The sequence below is a fragment of the Eurosta solidaginis genome, chromosome 4, assembly GCF_040869045.1.
Source record: "Eurosta solidaginis isolate ZX-2024a chromosome 4, ASM4086904v1, whole genome shotgun sequence".
Lineage (NCBI taxonomy): Eukaryota > Metazoa > Arthropoda > Insecta > Diptera > Tephritidae > Eurosta > Eurosta solidaginis.
In genome coordinates this window covers 272358058-272375305 of record NC_090322.1, presented here as the reverse complement: position 1 = coordinate 272375305, position 17248 = coordinate 272358058, and the positions used below count along the sequence as shown (strand labels likewise).

General features: G+C 35.8%; 1 protein-coding gene across 1 annotated transcript in view; it reads right to left on the bottom strand.

Annotated features, from left to right (window-relative positions):
- Positions 1 to 760: 760 nt before the first annotated feature.
- MSBP (membrane steroid binding protein) overlaps positions 761 to 17248 on the bottom strand; it is a 45676-nt gene continuing 29188 nt past the window's right edge. The window contains exons 2-3 of the mRNA XM_067786152.1: positions 1276 to 1428; positions 761 to 1185 (exon numbers count right to left, since the gene is read on the bottom strand). Of these exons, the coding sequence (XP_067642253.1) occupies positions 992 to 1185; positions 1276 to 1428 (347 nt within the window). The 3' untranslated portion in view covers positions 761 to 991. The remainder of the gene's footprint in view (positions 1186 to 1275; positions 1429 to 17248) is intronic.

The window sequence follows — 17248 nt, the reverse complement described above, 5'->3', positions numbered from 1 at the left end:
TCTGCATATGGTTGTGCCTTGCTTCTCAGCTGCGTGTACCTACATATGTGTGGACATAATGATTGAATTATTGATGTGAATGTTTGTAGTTTACAGTCTCTCGCGCACACATAGGCGTATAAGTAAATGCATCTGTGTGTGACATCTCTCGGCTGCCTTATATATGTGTATACATGATTTGATTATTGACGTAAATATCGCTTAGCATGGCCTCAGCATCGCCTTAGTGATGGTATAGCTTAGTGATGCTAACATTCGTTACAATATGTATGTCTATTTTTATCATGTAGTCGAACATTTTACGTTTGTTGTCGACTTTAAATAAATAAATAAATAAAAATGAAGATATGGCGAGAACCCTATTTTTGAGATATCGGTTGTCTTTATATTAGTGGTCCGATGCGATCGCCGAGGGGCGACTCCGCTTACGAAAACTTTATTCTAAGCTCGTTTTTAAATTTTTGACTTGTTTGCCCCGGGACTTCAACCAAGGATCTTTGGTGTGGTAGGCGGGCACGCTACCAGCACACCACGGCGGCCGCCACACCCATATATACCCCCTTACCAAATTTCCTCGAGACATTGAACGACTAGTTTGTGCTCAAACAGCCATACGGACATGGCTAAAACACCTCAGTTTGTCATCGTAATAATTTCGGTACAATTTAATAAAGAAAACTATTCTCCCCCAAGGATCATTTTCTCAAGAAAACTGCCTATGGTGAAAATAGAGGTTTATATACGAAATAAAACACACATCTAACTGCCACATTTGCACATCTAAAGCTATAATCATGCGTATGAACCAAAGTAATGTTTTGTAGTGACATTTTGTGTTTTGTTAAATATTTTATCCGTTCAATTGATGAACACACTCAACTTTTACGGTAATAATTTTTCAATGTTTTAATTAAATAATGTTTAAGTAAACTAAAAATTTAAAATTTATTAATTAGTTTTAATAACGAAAAATTTACGAGACAACTACGATCTATTTAGCTTCCTCTTCAGTGGAGTTAGCGACACGCTTCCTTACGGCATCATCTTTTGTATGTGCACTCGTGGTTGAAGCTGTGGCAGTAGTATTGGTTTCAGTGACTACCTCATTAGAATCTTCTTCTTCATCATCATAGTTGGTCGGTTGTTCACCTTTTCGTAGTAACTTACCTACCAAATCGTATTTTTCTAAAGAATGATAAAATTTGATGCATAAAAGTTATTTTTTAATGGGTATAATCAGTTAAAGTTATAAGGTAAATCTTTATTGCGAATTACCTTTGAATTGCATTTCCCATTCTCGAACAGAATCCATTTCCATGGCATTTAGATCACTTAAATCATCATAATCTTCTTTATTATTGGGTTCAACATTGAATGTTGCCAAATTTCGGGATGCATCTCGACCAGCAAAAGACGCATATGGACCGCCTGATAAGTAAAAATAATTATAGAACTCAAATTAAATTAGTAGATAAAAGTTTCGTAGTGAAGCAAAATTTAGCCATATCGGTCATTTACTTCAATAGCGTCATAACTCAAAAAACATGACTTTTGAGTTAATAACATATAAAAGTAACGTATGATCTATGTTGTATAAAAACTCTTTGTGATCCGTTAAAAATGTACCACGTGCTATACAAATGAAAGTATGCCTTTATATGCGCAAGATATGGCAGTTAAATAGACCAATTCTAAATATTCTCGCGGAATTTTGTTCTCGCGGATTTTTTATTCCCGCGGAAAAATTCCTCCAATTCTTTTCTCCTAGGGAGAAGAAAAATTGGGGAACAGGAATTTCGAATTTTCGAAGTCAGCTGTTTTGTCAATTGAAATTTCGTTGCGCATTTCTTATTTTGTTTAAAAAATTTAAAAGTTTAATTATTGTTGCGAATTTTTTTGAAATTAAGAAATAAGGTATAAACAATGCACATTATTGCATTTCATGTGGTATTCACTGAAATGAGTAATGAATTGGTGCCACAGCAACATCAACAGAGGAGCATAAGAAGAAGACGGCGGGATAACACAAATCCGCCGGAGTTGCCTGCTTTCATTCTGCAAAGCAATTTTCTGGCGGCCACGTCGAGTTGAGTTCGCCTTTCGCCACATGCCGAAATCTATTTGAGCCTTCTTAAAAAATCCTTGCGCAATTTCAACATTGTTCAGAATAGGACAGGGAGAAGTGAAAAAACTCACAAGGAATTTTTATTTAGAATACGAGGAATGGGAGAAGGGAAAAAACTCGCACGGAATTTTCGTTTAGTATTGGGCTGAAAATCTTTGAATGGCTCTCCTGGAAAATTTTGTTTTTTGAGTTATGACACTTGAAGTAAATGAGCGATATATGAATATACTTATATGTACTTTTAACCCGGCATGATTTGCAAAAGTGTAATCTAGTTAGATACATATGAGTATGTATGTATATATAAATGTATGGTATGTATTTATATAACAATACATAGAGGATGACTGCAAAATTCTTGATTGAATATGATAAGAGCCATGAGTTTGCATAATGTTATTTTTTTATGGCTGACCATTCATGATTTTTGAAATTATTTATAAAGGATTAAAGACTTTGTGAACAAAATACTCTTGCGTTGTGACGAATTGCATTAAGCCTAAGATAGGACTGTAACCCTGCAGTAGAAGCACAAAATGTCTAAGGGTAATTCTAGATGGCAATTAGGCGTGGTAGTGGAATGCGTAGTCAGCGCAGTTGCTTACAATGAATCGCTAGTCTGATAGATCACCCCAGAGGGATGAGGGGCTTGAGGGTTCGAGTGATTAAAAAATCGTTCCGAAGGCTGTCGAGATAGTAACAGAAAGTACTTGTACTAGATTCGTATACGGCAAAGAACTGCACAATGGACTGGGTCGAAAAAAAATTTTAATCCCATCTTGAGAGCGCAGCGGAAATTAAAAAATTGGTTTTGATATTTGCAAGTACAGCCGAAATAAATTTTTTCTTGTAACCTGATTACTTTCAGTTTAATTAGCGAGATTTGTTCATATTGCTTTATGCAATCAATTGTTTTGTAATTGATATTAGATCAGTGGGGCATTCCTATGGCTGAGCGGTTAAAGGCATCTACATACCTTTACACTGGTATGAATGTTGGAGATTCGAGTTCAATACTCAGCTCCCGAGAAGCTAGCTGATGAAGAAGTGAAATTCAGAAACATCTCCTAGTAACAATCGCCGTTTGTAAACTTTGCAATTTTTCTCTAATATCAATAACTGATTATTTTCATCTTAGTTTTAAATTTGATCTCTATATTTCCTTCTCCTTCTGAAGACTAGGATCAAAATTTTTTTTTTTTAAATTTCGGATGGTGACTAACCCAATCTACGTCCACTTCCGAAAGACCCCTTTAAAACCTATGCGAGTTTTTGGTGTTTGCACAATAAAAATGATTAAAGCTAGAAGAATTTGTAAAAATACGAAAGCCAGTACAAAGCAAGTCACCGATCACACGTAACTCAGCGCCCGTCCACTTATTTCGTCACCCCATCTTCTGAACGCAACGTGTTACAGCAACAAATTTGGCGTGTGTACACTCCATGTAAGGACTGGTGAAAAAAGTTCTGCAAATCAGAGACGTAAATCTATAGACATTGTCAAATTGGCGGTAATTCGCTACATTACCTACTTGAAGATTAGCAAAAAACGCGGTGTTTTCGTTGAAATTACACATAAAGTAATTGAAAACATTAAAAAATAGTTAAATTGTGGTTATTATATCAAAACTAGCAGACCCTACTGACGTTGTTCTGCCCTATATTTGGTCTATCTGCATATATTTTAATAAGCTATTTCCGTCTAACTCTGCCCTACCCCTCTACAATTTTTCCTAATCTTTTTATTCACACCTCCTTCCGTCTTTTTCGCTTCATCTATCTCCATCTTCGTCTCATTCTATCTCTTTCTCAGTCTCCTTCTCTCTTCTTTCTTCCCTCAATTTTTTCTCTTTCTTCATCTCTTATTGCCAGTCCCAGAGGGTGGTATGTATTTTGTTCCAGTCCCAGTCCCACTCCGAGTCTCAGTCTCAGTCTCAGTCCCAGTCCTAGTCCTAATCCCAGTCCCTGTCCGTCTCTGGTATACTTCCCGGAAAAAAGCATCGTAAATACTAATATAGGCAAATTTATATACGAAATTTCAGGCAAATCGAATAGGACGTATATAATAGGTATGTGGGTATTATTAATTCTTGTCTTTATTTCGGCTTCGCATGCATATTTATCAGTTTTGCCAGGTTGATGCCACTAAATCGAATATCACAATGAACTTTAGAGCTCTCAGCAACAGCTTTCATTTGATATCCATAATACATACACATTCTAGGGGTATCCGGGTCCATGTTTTGGCCTATATCTCGAGACCCTAGTCACTCAGCGATGTAAAACTTACTCTGTTTTATAGCACACATCAACAGCTTCAATTTGATACCCATAATATAAAAACACATTCTAGGTGTATCCGGGTCCACGTTTTGGCCTACATCTCGAGACCCTAGTCACCCAGCGGCATAAAACTTACTCTGTACTAAAGCACACATCAACAGCTTCAATTTGATACCCATAATGTAAAAACACATTCTAGTGTTACCCTGATCCACGTTTTGGCCTATATCTCGAGACCCTAGTCACCAATAGGTATGAAAACTACCCTGTACTAAAGCACTCATCAACAGCTTCAATTTGATACCCACAATGTAAAAACATTGTCTATGCGTTCACGGGCCCACGTTTGGCCTATATCTCCAGACCCTAGCCTCCCAGTTGTATGAAAATTATCCTGTACTATAGCACTCATCAACAGTTTTCATTTGATATCCATATTGTATAAACACGTTCTAGGGGTACCCGGGTCCACGTTTTGGGCTATATCTCGAGACCCTAGCCTCCCAGTTGTATGAAAATTATCCTGTACTATAGCACTCATCAACAGTTTTCATTTGATATCCATATTGTATAAACACATTCTAGGGGTACCCGGGTACACGTTTTGATCTCAAGACCCTATGCACGTAGTGAAAAAAAGGTAGACGTTGGCCGATTCTCAGACCTACCCAATATGCTCACAAAATTTCATGAGAATCGGTTCGGAGGAGTTAAGCCTCTAACACCGTGACACAAGAATTTTATATCATTAGCTTAATGTGAAAATGTCCCAAGTCACTTTTTTTGAAAAATTGTTTTTTTAATGCAGTTTTAAACATGAATTCAAAATACATCGATCACAAAAAAAATATTTTCATTTTTCATTTTTACGTGCTGTGGGCAATGATGTGTAAATGTGCTAAGTCGTCAGATGTTTAAAAAAATGTCCTAGTTATAGGTTCATTCATTGCATAATTCGTTTTATGAGTTATTTCGATACATAATCTATTATGCCGAAGATCACGCAGTGGAATATATGGAATGAACAAATAAGATAAATCAGAGTAATTCGTACTAAAGTTGATTACATTATAGGCAAGCATGAGTAAAATAAAAGTTCTTCTGTCATGCAAAGCCTGAAGACCATGCAATTTGTGACTGCTGGCATATATGGGAGGCCGTCCGGCCAGTGAAGCAGACGTAAAACAATTTTTGTAAAAATTGTTTGAACTTTCTCAATTTTATAGGAGTTAGATTCATAGAAATGATTCCATATTATTGAGCAATATTCAAGACCTCTTCTGACCAAGGATATATAAAGTGCCTTCAACGTCATAGGGTCCTTAAAGTCACTTGTGTTACGTCTACTGAACCCAACCATTGCAACAAATTTTGAAGCAATGAAGTCAACGTGACTAGAAAAAGAGAGTTTGGAGTCAAAAATTACACCCAAGTCCCTACCTAAAGTATGTGGCAGTTGTCCTTTTGGAATAAGACACAACACGGCATTTGTTTGAATTTAAAAATATATTATTGTCTGCGCACCATCCGGCAAAAGAGTCCAGATCAGAACCGTTAGAAATAGTTTGACAAATAAATAGTATTTTTTGTGAAATATATAGTTTTAGTGTTATCTTTCAATTATTAAAGGGGAGGAGTGATGGGGAAACATATTCAGACCAATTCTAAATAATCTCGAGGAATTTTGTTCTCGCGGATTTTTTTATTCCCGCGGAAAAATTCCTCCAATTCTTTTCTCCTAGGGAGAAGAATAATTGGGGAATAGGAATTTCGATTTTTCGAAGTCAGCTGTTTTGTCAATTGAAATTTCGGTGCGCATTTCTTATTTTGTTTAAAAAATTGTAAAGTTTAATTATTGTTGCCAATTTGTTTGAAATTAAGAAATAAGGTATAAATAATGCACATTATTGCATTTCATGTGGTATTCACTGAAATGAGTAATGAATTCGTGCCACAGCAACATCAACAGAGGAGCATAAGAAGACCGGCGGGATAACACAAATCCGCCGGAGTTGCCTGCATTCATTCTGCAAAGCAATTTTCTGGCGGCCAAGTCGAGTTGAGTTCGCCTTTCGCCATATGCCGAAATCTATTTGAGCCTTCTTAAAAAATCCTTGCGCAATTATTGGATGGCTACATCAAATATGCGAAGAGCTCTTCCGTTGCTTATGATATATTTTTCGACTTAAAATAAAGAATATTGTGGTTGTTGTTGTCGTTGTTTTAACAGTGAGAATATTGTGGTAGAATGTAAATACATAATTTAGCACAAATTTGTACAAATAAGTGTTCTTTCTTAAAATAACCAATTTCCTTTAACTATTTTGATGCATTCCCTTTAATTTAACTAGTGAAAAAACTCCTAGGTAATGGCAGAGAAATCTCCCTCTCCCTCACATTCATAATCAGCCCAATTCTAAACAAAAATTCCGTGCGAATTGTTTCCCTTCTCCCATTCCTCGTATTCTAAATAAAAATTCCTTGTGAGTTTTTTCACTTCTCCCTCTCCTCCTATTCTGAACAATGTTCGAAAAAGCGGAAACCGGTTATGGGAGAAAAGTAACCGGTTCCATTTCATAGGAGTTTTTTCACTAGTTAAATTAAAGGGAATGCATAAAAATAGTTAAAGGAAATTGGTTATTTTAAGAAAGAACACTTATTTGTACAAATTTGTGCTAAATTATGTATTTACATTCTACCACAATATTCTCACTGTTAAAACAACGACAACAACAACCACAATATTCTTTATTTTAAGTCGAAAAATATATCATAAGCAACGGAAGAGCTCTTCGCATATTTGATGTAGCCATCCAATAATTGCGCAAGGATTTTTTAAGAAGGCTCAAATAGATTTCGGCATATGGCGAAAGGCGAACTCAACTCGACTTGGCCGCCAGAAAATTGCTTTGCAGAATGAATGCAGGCAACTCCGGCGGATTTGTGTTATCCCGCCGGTCTTCTTCTTATGCTCCTCTGCTGATGTTGCTGTGGCACCAATTCATTACTCATTTCAGTGAATACCACATGAAATGCAATAATGTGCATTGTTTATACCTTATTTCTTAATTTCAAACCAATTGGCAACAATAATTAAACTTTTCAATTTTTTAAACAAACTAAGAAATGCGCAACGAAATTTCAATTGACAAAACAGCTGACTTCGAAAATTCGAAATTCCTATTCCCCAATTATTCTTCTCTCTAGGAGAAAAGAATTGGAGGAATTTTTCCGCGGGAATAAAAAAATCCGCGAGAACAAAATTCCGCGAGAATATTTAGAATTGGTCTGAATACCTACTTTTCTCCCATAACCGGTTTCCGCTTTTTCGAACATTGTTCAGAATAGGAGGAAAGGGAGAAGTGAAAAAACTCATAAGGAATTTTTATTTAGAATACGAGGAATGGGAGAAGGGAAAAAACTCGCACGGAATTTTCGTTTAGAATTGGGCTGATTGAGTAAAAAGTGCTAAGTCGGGAGAAAAAATTTGTTTTGACTGCGGAAATTGTGCTAAGTCATATAATAGCTGCTGGGTTAGCATACATGATTTTTATTTATCTTTTTCAAAGCTTCTACACTCAAAAATATTGCAACTAAGGTATCCTCATTCACAGTTTAAAAAGAAATGGCTATTTCAAAAATTATTCATTATTTTTCGTCTCCTGTAAAATTTATCCTGTAAAATGTGTAAAAGGTCTTAGGACTTAGCACATTTTCACATTAAGCTAACGATATATTAGATAAAATTTTTCTAGTGTTGGAATTGACGAAATTCATGCCACATTTCTCCTATGGTGAAAACCGCGACGGTTCTCTATAGTTTTACGTTCTCTACTGCAAATTAAAAAATGCTAATAATATGCTTACAGTTTCTTTGTTTGCACTTTTGTTTTTTGTTTTATCATTTTATTCGTTGCTGTCGGTATGACCGAACTATTCTGGAGAGACCCGACGTCAAGTTTTGTACAACGGCTTCGTCCATATTTAGCGATATCATTTGCCATTTATTTTGCTATTTGCTTTTTATTTTTGTAACGGTTTTTATTGGCTTCCCTGTTTTCAAGAGTTTTGCTTTCATCAGAACCCATTATCGACCAATTTGCCGCAACTCAGGCACGTTGAATGGATTCAAGTTTTTCCTAACACTAGGTATGCATATACATTGTTCTCTTCGAACAACTTTTGGGTGTCACGAGCATAATGTGCTGGAGCAAAATCCGGCCAAAATATAGATGACGACGTAGGAATGGCAGAAGACGTTTTTGAAGACACTCTTTTACCTTAATTTCTGCGTTGATGGCTACCATCGCAAGTAACGGCGTGGATTCATTTGAACTAACTTTTCCAAATCAGATTCTGTCTGCAAAACTTTTTAATCTGGATGTTTTTTCCTAATTAGGAATATCCTCTCCAGACTGCCACCAGTAGAACTGGGTACCTGGCAACGTACTCAGTTCCATTTTCAAATACGTTTCGTCGTCCATAATCGCATGCCAATTTGGTTTTATAGAGCTCGGCTAACGAAAATTATGCACAAGTCACTTATCGTACCCGTCCTGCTATATGGTGCAGAAACATGGACCATGACAACATCAGATGAAGTGGCTCTGGGATTATTCGAGAGAAAAGTTTTCAGAAAGATCTATGGACATCTCGGAACCCGCAGAGGAAGAGGGCGGCCCCACCCCGCTGGAAGGACCAGGTGAAAAACGATTTTAACACTAACTGTAACTAACATTGGGATTATTTGTCCAAATGTACAACAGTTTTTACGATGCTCATCGTTGTTAATAATTTTTCTCGCTGTTGAAAGCATGACTTCAGAAGTTAATATATTTTTAAAAATTTCACGAAACCCCAGTTGAAAAACAATTTATTCAAAGCGAACTATGTCATAACTAACATAGGGAGTTCTAAATTTGCAGGTCTTTCTGTACCAGTCCTTTTGTAGAATATTTGAAATGTTGAACAACATATGCGCATAAACTGAATGGTATATTCAGCCCTATTCTGCATTTCGACTTGGATTGGAATTTTTTCGATTTGGCAATTTTGGTATTCTGTGTTCCAATCTCTTTCGATTCAACTTCGAATCGTTCGATTTTTTGTATTCTGCACTTCGATCGTAGTTCCGTTTTTTTAAGTTGCAAATTAGTTGGCGGAAAAATATTTTCTTTTTATTTTTTTATTAATTTATAACAGAATTTTAACAAAAATGTAAGCAAAACTTGTTAAGAAACGTAGAAGGCTTGATGATGATTGTTTTTTATATGTTTCCAGGTCAAAAACAACATGTCGATGTCGAAGTCCTTGGACGTATTTGCCCCGCAAAAGTATCTAACACATACTTGAAAGCATCCTTGTTAAGTCGAGAGTTTTTTTTGAACCTAAATAAGAGAATAAGTCTTTAAACTTTACAACTTTTAAGTTCAATGTCTTACAATTCGTCACTCATCTCAAATGGATTACACAAATGTCGCAATATTTGCCTTTCCATTCTCGTCTGGCCATTTTCGTATGCGTTGCTTTCCAACTCCAAAAATATATGCCGTGGCTATTGATTCCATTATAATAGACAGCTATAATTTGTGTCTGTTCGTTGGGTCCAGTTATATGCCAAAGCAAGCTGCCGTCGTAGAGGAAGGTGAAGCGAAAACGTAAACAATCCTTGCGGAAGGAATAAATAAACCTTTATAAAGTATTTTAGGCCAGTGCAATGAAATTAGCATCCTTAAAATTCAGAAAATGTCAACTATATTCGTGCAGGAATCCGTTTTAACAAAACTTGGTGGCCACGGCAGGGAATTGGCCAAAAGAACGACAAAAACACACTTACAATTATGAAAGCACTTCACTCAAAAAAATATAACACTACGGCAATATATTCTATTGCTTTTTTTTGTACAAAATGGCGTGGATAATAAAATATAAACGTTTTTCAGTGTTTTTTACAAATTTGCTTTAATTTATTTTGTTCCAATGTTCACACATTCCGTACCAACAGATGATTTCGAAAAATCATTTGCTCTTCCTCTTCTCTTTACGATTCCGACGTAATGCAGAATACCAAAATTCGATTAAAGCGGAGCGGAGAACGGGAACGTAATCGAAATGCAGAATGGGGGTGATTAATTTAACTATTAACATGTATCGACGCATCTATTTTGAAAATATAAACATATGTACAGGGTTAATCAATTGAAGTGTTAGATACCAATTTCACACCGGCATTTTGTTGTTCACAAGATACCACAAGCATTTGCCAGCTAAAATTGGTTAAAAAAACATCATTCACACTTTTTTTGGCCCACACAATGGCTTTTAAGTTCACCAGCTATAAAATCGATAAGATTTTTCATCTGGGCCATTTTGGAGAGCAAATTACTAATAGTAGCACTCATTTTCTAAAGATTTCAAATGTTAATAAGTCGACTCGAATATCGATCTTCGAAAAATCGCCGAACAAGGATTATTCGACTACTCGCTTTTATGCGACTGTTCGACTTTTACCACATATTATTGTATTTTCTTAAAAAAATGTACCTTGCTATATTCAAACTTTTAATTATATATACATATATGAGATCAAAATTTGTTGAAGGGCATCATGATTCAATCACAAGAGGTTTGCTCGACAAACACATTTTTTGACAATTGCAGCCATTTTGCTCCCAAATCTAATTACATCCGTTAACTGTGCTGTTTCTTTGCGAGTTTTCGAAAAATATTCACCCCTATTCTGCATTTCGATTAAGTTCCCGTTCTACGTTCCGCTTTAATCGAAGTTGGGTATTCTGCATTACGACGGAATTGTAACGAAAAGAGGAAGAGCAAATGATTTTTAGAAATCAGCTGTTTGTACGGAATGTGTGAACATTGGAACAAAATAAATTAAAGAAAATTTGTAAAAAACACTGAAAAACGTTTATATTTTATTATCCACGCCATTTTGTACAAAAAAAAAACAATAGAATATATTGCCGCAGTGATATGTTTTTTTGATTGAAGTGCTTTCATAATTGTGTGTCTTTGTCGTTCTTTTGGCCAATTCCCTGCCGTGGCCACCAAGTTTTGTTAAAACGGATTCCTGCACGAATATAGTTGACATTTTCTGAATTTTATGGATGCTAATTTCATTGCACTGGCCTAAAATACTTTACGAAGATTTATTTATCTTTCCGCAAGGATTGTTTACGTTTTCGCTTCACCTTCCTCTAACTCCGGCAGCTTGCTTTGGCATATAACTGGACCCAACGAACAGACAGACACAAATTATAGCTGTCTATTATACTGGAATCAATACCCGCGGCATTATTTGTGGAGTTGGAAAGCAACGCATACGGAAATGGCCAGGCGAGAATGGAACGGCAAATATTGCCAGATTTGTGTAATCCATTTGAGATGAGTGACGAATTGTAAGAAATTGAACTTAAAAGTGGTAAAGTTTAATGACTTATTTTCTTATTTAGGTTCAAAAAAATTTCGACTTAATAAGGATGCTTTCAAGTATGTGTTAGATACTTTTGCGGGGCAAATACGTCCAAGGACTTCGACATCGACACATAAAATATTTTTCCGCCAACAAATTTGCAACTTAGAAAAACGGAACTACGATCGGAATGCAGAATAAACAAAATTGAACGATTCAAGTTGGATTGAAAGAGATTGGAACACAGAATACCAAAATTGCCAAATCGAAAAAATTCCAATCCAACTCGAAATGCAGAATAGGGCTGATTAGTAGTAGAAATAGGAAGTTATCAGTTTACAAATACCCGATAAGTACTGCACTGCATAATTCCTTATAAATTTTGTTTTTAATTTTATAGTGAATTTATTAACTATGCCACGATCTATAAGTATGGCTGAACATTGAACATAGGTAATTTTATGAAAAGTGAGGACACCAACGTAAACATATTAATATACGATTCACGTAAAAATGTCATTAGTAAATAATGGAGATGCCATAACGAAATGTACTTATAGGGCATGTTAACTTATTCAGGTAAAAGTCTAGAACAGGAGTCTACTGTTAATACGCGTCCAAAAATATCGAGAGAGGTGACCTCGATAACAATAATCTGAAGGGGAAAAGAAAGATTGTATCTCTGTCCGGAGATATTTGCAGTTGAAGTTAGCAATTTTCATGTGGTTGTAATGTTTTTGTGCACTGAAAAAGATTTTGTGCACAAAGGGATTTTGCACGCATTTAATTTTGATCCCACGTCATTGGTGGACCGGCCAAGGTTAATTTTTTATCAGCTCGGCTCAAGGCCGGCAACGCAACCTGGGGTAATTTTTCGCTTTTTCGTCAATATCGTTTGTACGAGCAAAAATTTTTATTTTCGCCTTCGAATTATTGTTATCGAGGTCAATGCGCGTGTTTTGACACTTCTCTCGAAGTTTTTGGGCGCATATTAAAAGTCGACCTTCTGTTCTATTAATTCCGTATGTTCGGAACATTCGTCTCCATTTAAGAATTAGGGGAATCGGGTTATATTTGGAAAATTATGTATATACTTATTTGAAATATGTATTCGGACCTCGTGAGGTAGTATCAAATGAACGTATTCCGAATATTCTAAATTAAAGATTTATCCGGAACGCTTCCATGAATACTTAATGGAAAAGAGCTTTACGAAATTTCAGAATAAAAAGGTGAATACTCACTGGGTAGCAGGACCGTCAAAGTCAAGGTAGGAATATAAAGTTATAAGACAACAAGCTATTTTCTTTTATTTTTGTTTTTATCAGTTCATTGCGGCTGCTGAGTAGCGTATCACCCCATATCGGCTGCCTGTTCAAAATCGTGCTATCTCTAAATATTTTTCAAAAATTTCCCAATTCAAGATTTGTCACAAAACCGCCCTATATTAGAGTTAGATTGAAGAACGCTTCATCTCAGAATGCTTTTCATTAACTCCCTCTTATGACAAAATGCATTGAACTTATGCTAATATAGGGAGTTTTTGAAACAAATTTTGAGAGAGTGCATTTTTGAATACAATTCTAACACACGACATTCTTCCAACAATTTCTGAAAGAATGACCAAACCAACATAACTATCAATTCACAAAATATTTAGTAGAAAATGATTTATGAAAATGATTTTGTGAAAAAAAAATTTTAAATGAATTTTCTAAAATTGGTAGCAGTTGTATTCTCTTTCAATCATAACGTATTTTCCAAAATATAATTACCGGAATGAAAGTTATAATTCAAATATTTTGGATGGGGTTTTCTAATAAATAAAAAGAACTAAATCAAGAAAAATAAAATATGGGTTGAGTACATATGTATATATAATGCTCCTACACCTACGGTAAAAAAAAGCCCAAGAAACTGTTTTCCCTGTTTCTACAGTCACTACATCTTTTTAGTTATTGTGTTTAATATCGATAATTCCTTAACCCATTATGTGGTACTTTAAGTCGAGAAAATTAGAAAGTCCCTAGTAGTTTTCGTAAAATCAACTATATTTCATATAAGTAATAATTTTATCCTTCAAGAAAAAAAACAATATAATTGTCTAAAAAGAACAAATCACGCAAAATAATCGACTTTCACGGTTTTTAATGCGTTCCACACCATTATATATGGAGAATCCTTCACTGTTGCTTAACGCAGTTTTGATTCAATCTTCCTGATTTTTGGGACTTATTACGCATCGCGAACCTTAACTGATTAAAACTTATGCAATCATAAGAGAATATGAATCATGGCCAATCGTTCCCTGTCCAATTTATGTTTTTATAATACCCCTTAGCGTGCGGGATCGCTTTTTTGTGGTGGAAGTAGGTTTTTTTGTAGCCATGGGCCATCAAATTCGTTTTTCTCAAGAGAAACAGAGCCCTTGCTATTGTAGTTGTCATGTTTATATTATCCTTCAATTCCGCGGAAGTTTCTGGAGCAGTTTTAAATGTATTCAGAAGAGCCATGATGACGATATTCCTATCAACGCCTACATTGGCCTTTCGTGGTTGTCCACTTCGAAAATGAGAGGATAAAGTCACCTATTTAATATATTTCGTCCATAATCTTTTTAAGAATAATTTATTGTAATGTACTCCGCCTACTATTTCCATATTTTGCGTGATTTGTGCTTCGTAAACAATTATATTAATTTTCTTCTTCAAGGATAAAATATTTTATGAAACATTTTTGCTTTTACTCAAACTGCTAGGAACTTTCTAGCTTTCTCGCCTTACGATACCACCTAATGAGTTAAGGAATTGTCGATATTAATCACAATAACTAAAAAGTTTTGTTACATAGCTGTAATGACCGTAGAAACGACGTAACAGGGAACACATTGTCGTCGGATTTTTTATGACCGTAAGTGTATATTACAACAAATGCAATTAAACTGCTACAACAACAACAACAACTCCTATATGGCTAGAAAAGGTAGGTACATTCCCAAACATCAGAGTGCCGATATATTCATTGTGGATAAAACAAGTGTGATAACTTCTGCATAGACGTCAAAATTACAAATATAATGGATTACCTGATTTTTAATTGACTATCGCTGTCTCATTCTGTATCTCTATCTAACACCCTCTAAAGACAGCCGGCCCTATGCGCCGCCATATTGAACACCCTGTCAAAACGCTGCCAAAATGCTAAAAAGTAGCCACATTGAACATCCTGTCAGGCAGTGGACAGATACGATATCACACTTGTTTTATCCACAATCCACATATATTGCTGTTTATTCCAATTTCACACAGAGGCTTAATGAAATAATTTGTCAAGTTCTCTACATTAAGGCCCTAATTGAACTCTCTCTTCCATACAAAATACAAATTCTTAATTATCTCACTATTGCTTTATTGAATGCCTAATTGAGTGAAAAATCTAGTTTTGCTTGGTGCTTCGAATTTTATTGTCAATGTAACAAATGACAATCAAAAATAAATTATTTTCAATAATTTACGAAAAATATAAAAACACGAAAAAATTCAAAATTTAAATTTCGCTGTATTTGCTACAAAAGATAATATCTCTTTTTAGCACGCTTTTATTAGCTTGGCCTCTATGTAACGGAATCTTTGAGCTTAACTTTCACCGGTTTCTAGAAGTCTGATTAATTTGAAACTTTGCAATCGTATCAAGGACCGATGACAATGCATTAATGTGATGGTGTGGTGACATAAGGTCAACGTCCATAAGGTCAATTGGCCTTATTACCACTTTGAATGGTCATAAGTGTGATTTGAACTTTGCACACGTATCAAGGCTCGATGACAATGCATTAATGTGATGGTGTGATGACATAAGGTCAACGGCCATAAGGTCAATTGGCCTTATTACCACTTTGAATTGCAATAAGATTGATTGAAACTTTGCACACGTATCAAGGCTCGATGACAATGCGCTAATGTGATGGTCTGGTGACATAAGGTCAACGGCCGTAAGGTCAATTGGCCTTATTACCACTTTGAATAGTCAGAAGTCTGCTTGAAACTTTGCACACGTATCAAGGCTCGAGGAAAATGCAATAATGTGATGGTGGGGTGACGGTTAACGGACATAAGGTCAATTGAACTTATGACCACACCAAATGGCCATAGATTTGAAATCTTGCACATAATGCGAAAAACGCATTCCTTTATTAATGATAGAAGTGGCTGCATGGCACATCTACGAAAGAGCATACTAGAGCCCTTTTTAACACGCTTTTATTAGCTTGACCTCTATGTAACGGAATCTTTGAGCTTAACTTTCACCGGTTTCTAGAAGTCTGATTAATTTGAAACTTTGCATACGTATCAAGGACCGATGACAATGCATTAATGTGATGGTATGGTGACATAAGGTCAACGTCCATATGGTCAATTGGCCTTATTACCACTTTGAATGGCCATAAGTGTGATTAAACCTTTGCACACGTATCAAGGCTCGATGACAATGCATTAATATGATGGTGTGGTGACATAAGAACAACGGCCATAAGGTCAATTGGCCTTCTTACCACTTTGAATGGCCATAAGCTTTATTGAAACTTTGCACACGTATCAAGGCTCGATGACAATGCATTAATGTGATGGTGTGATGACATAAGGTCAATGGCCATAAGGTCAATTGGCCTTATTACCACTTTGAATTGCCATAGGATTGATTGAAACTTTGCACACGTATCAAGGCTCGATGACAATGCGCTAATGTGATGGTCTGGTGACATAAGGTCAACGGCCATAAGGTCAGTTGACCTTCTTACCACTTTGAATGGCCATGTTTGATTGAAACTTTGCACACGTATCAAGGCTTGATGACAATGCAATAATGTGATGGTGGGGTGACATAAGGTTAACGTACATAAAGGCAATTGAACTTATAACCACCCCAAATGGCCATAGATTTGAAACCTTGCACATAATGCGAAAAACGCATTCCTTTATTAATGATAGAAGTGGATGCATGGCCCATCTACGAAAGAGCATACTTGAGCCCTTTTTAACAAGCTTTTACAAGCTTTTATTAGCTTGACCTGTAACTATGTAACGGAATCTTTGAGCTTAATTTTCACCGGTTTCTAGAAGTCTGATTAATTTGAAACTTTGCATACGTATCAAGGACCGATGACAATGCATTAATGTGATGGTGTGGTGACATAAGGTCAACGCCCATAAGGTCAATTGGCCTTATTACCACTTTGAATGGCCATAAGTTTGATTGAAACTTTGCACGCGTATCCAGGCTCGATGACAATGCATCAATGTGAAGGTGTGGTGACATAAGGTCAATTGAACTTATGAACACCCCAAATGGCCATAGATTTGAAACCTTGCATAATAGCTTCCTATCCAGAATGACTCCCAAATACTTGACTT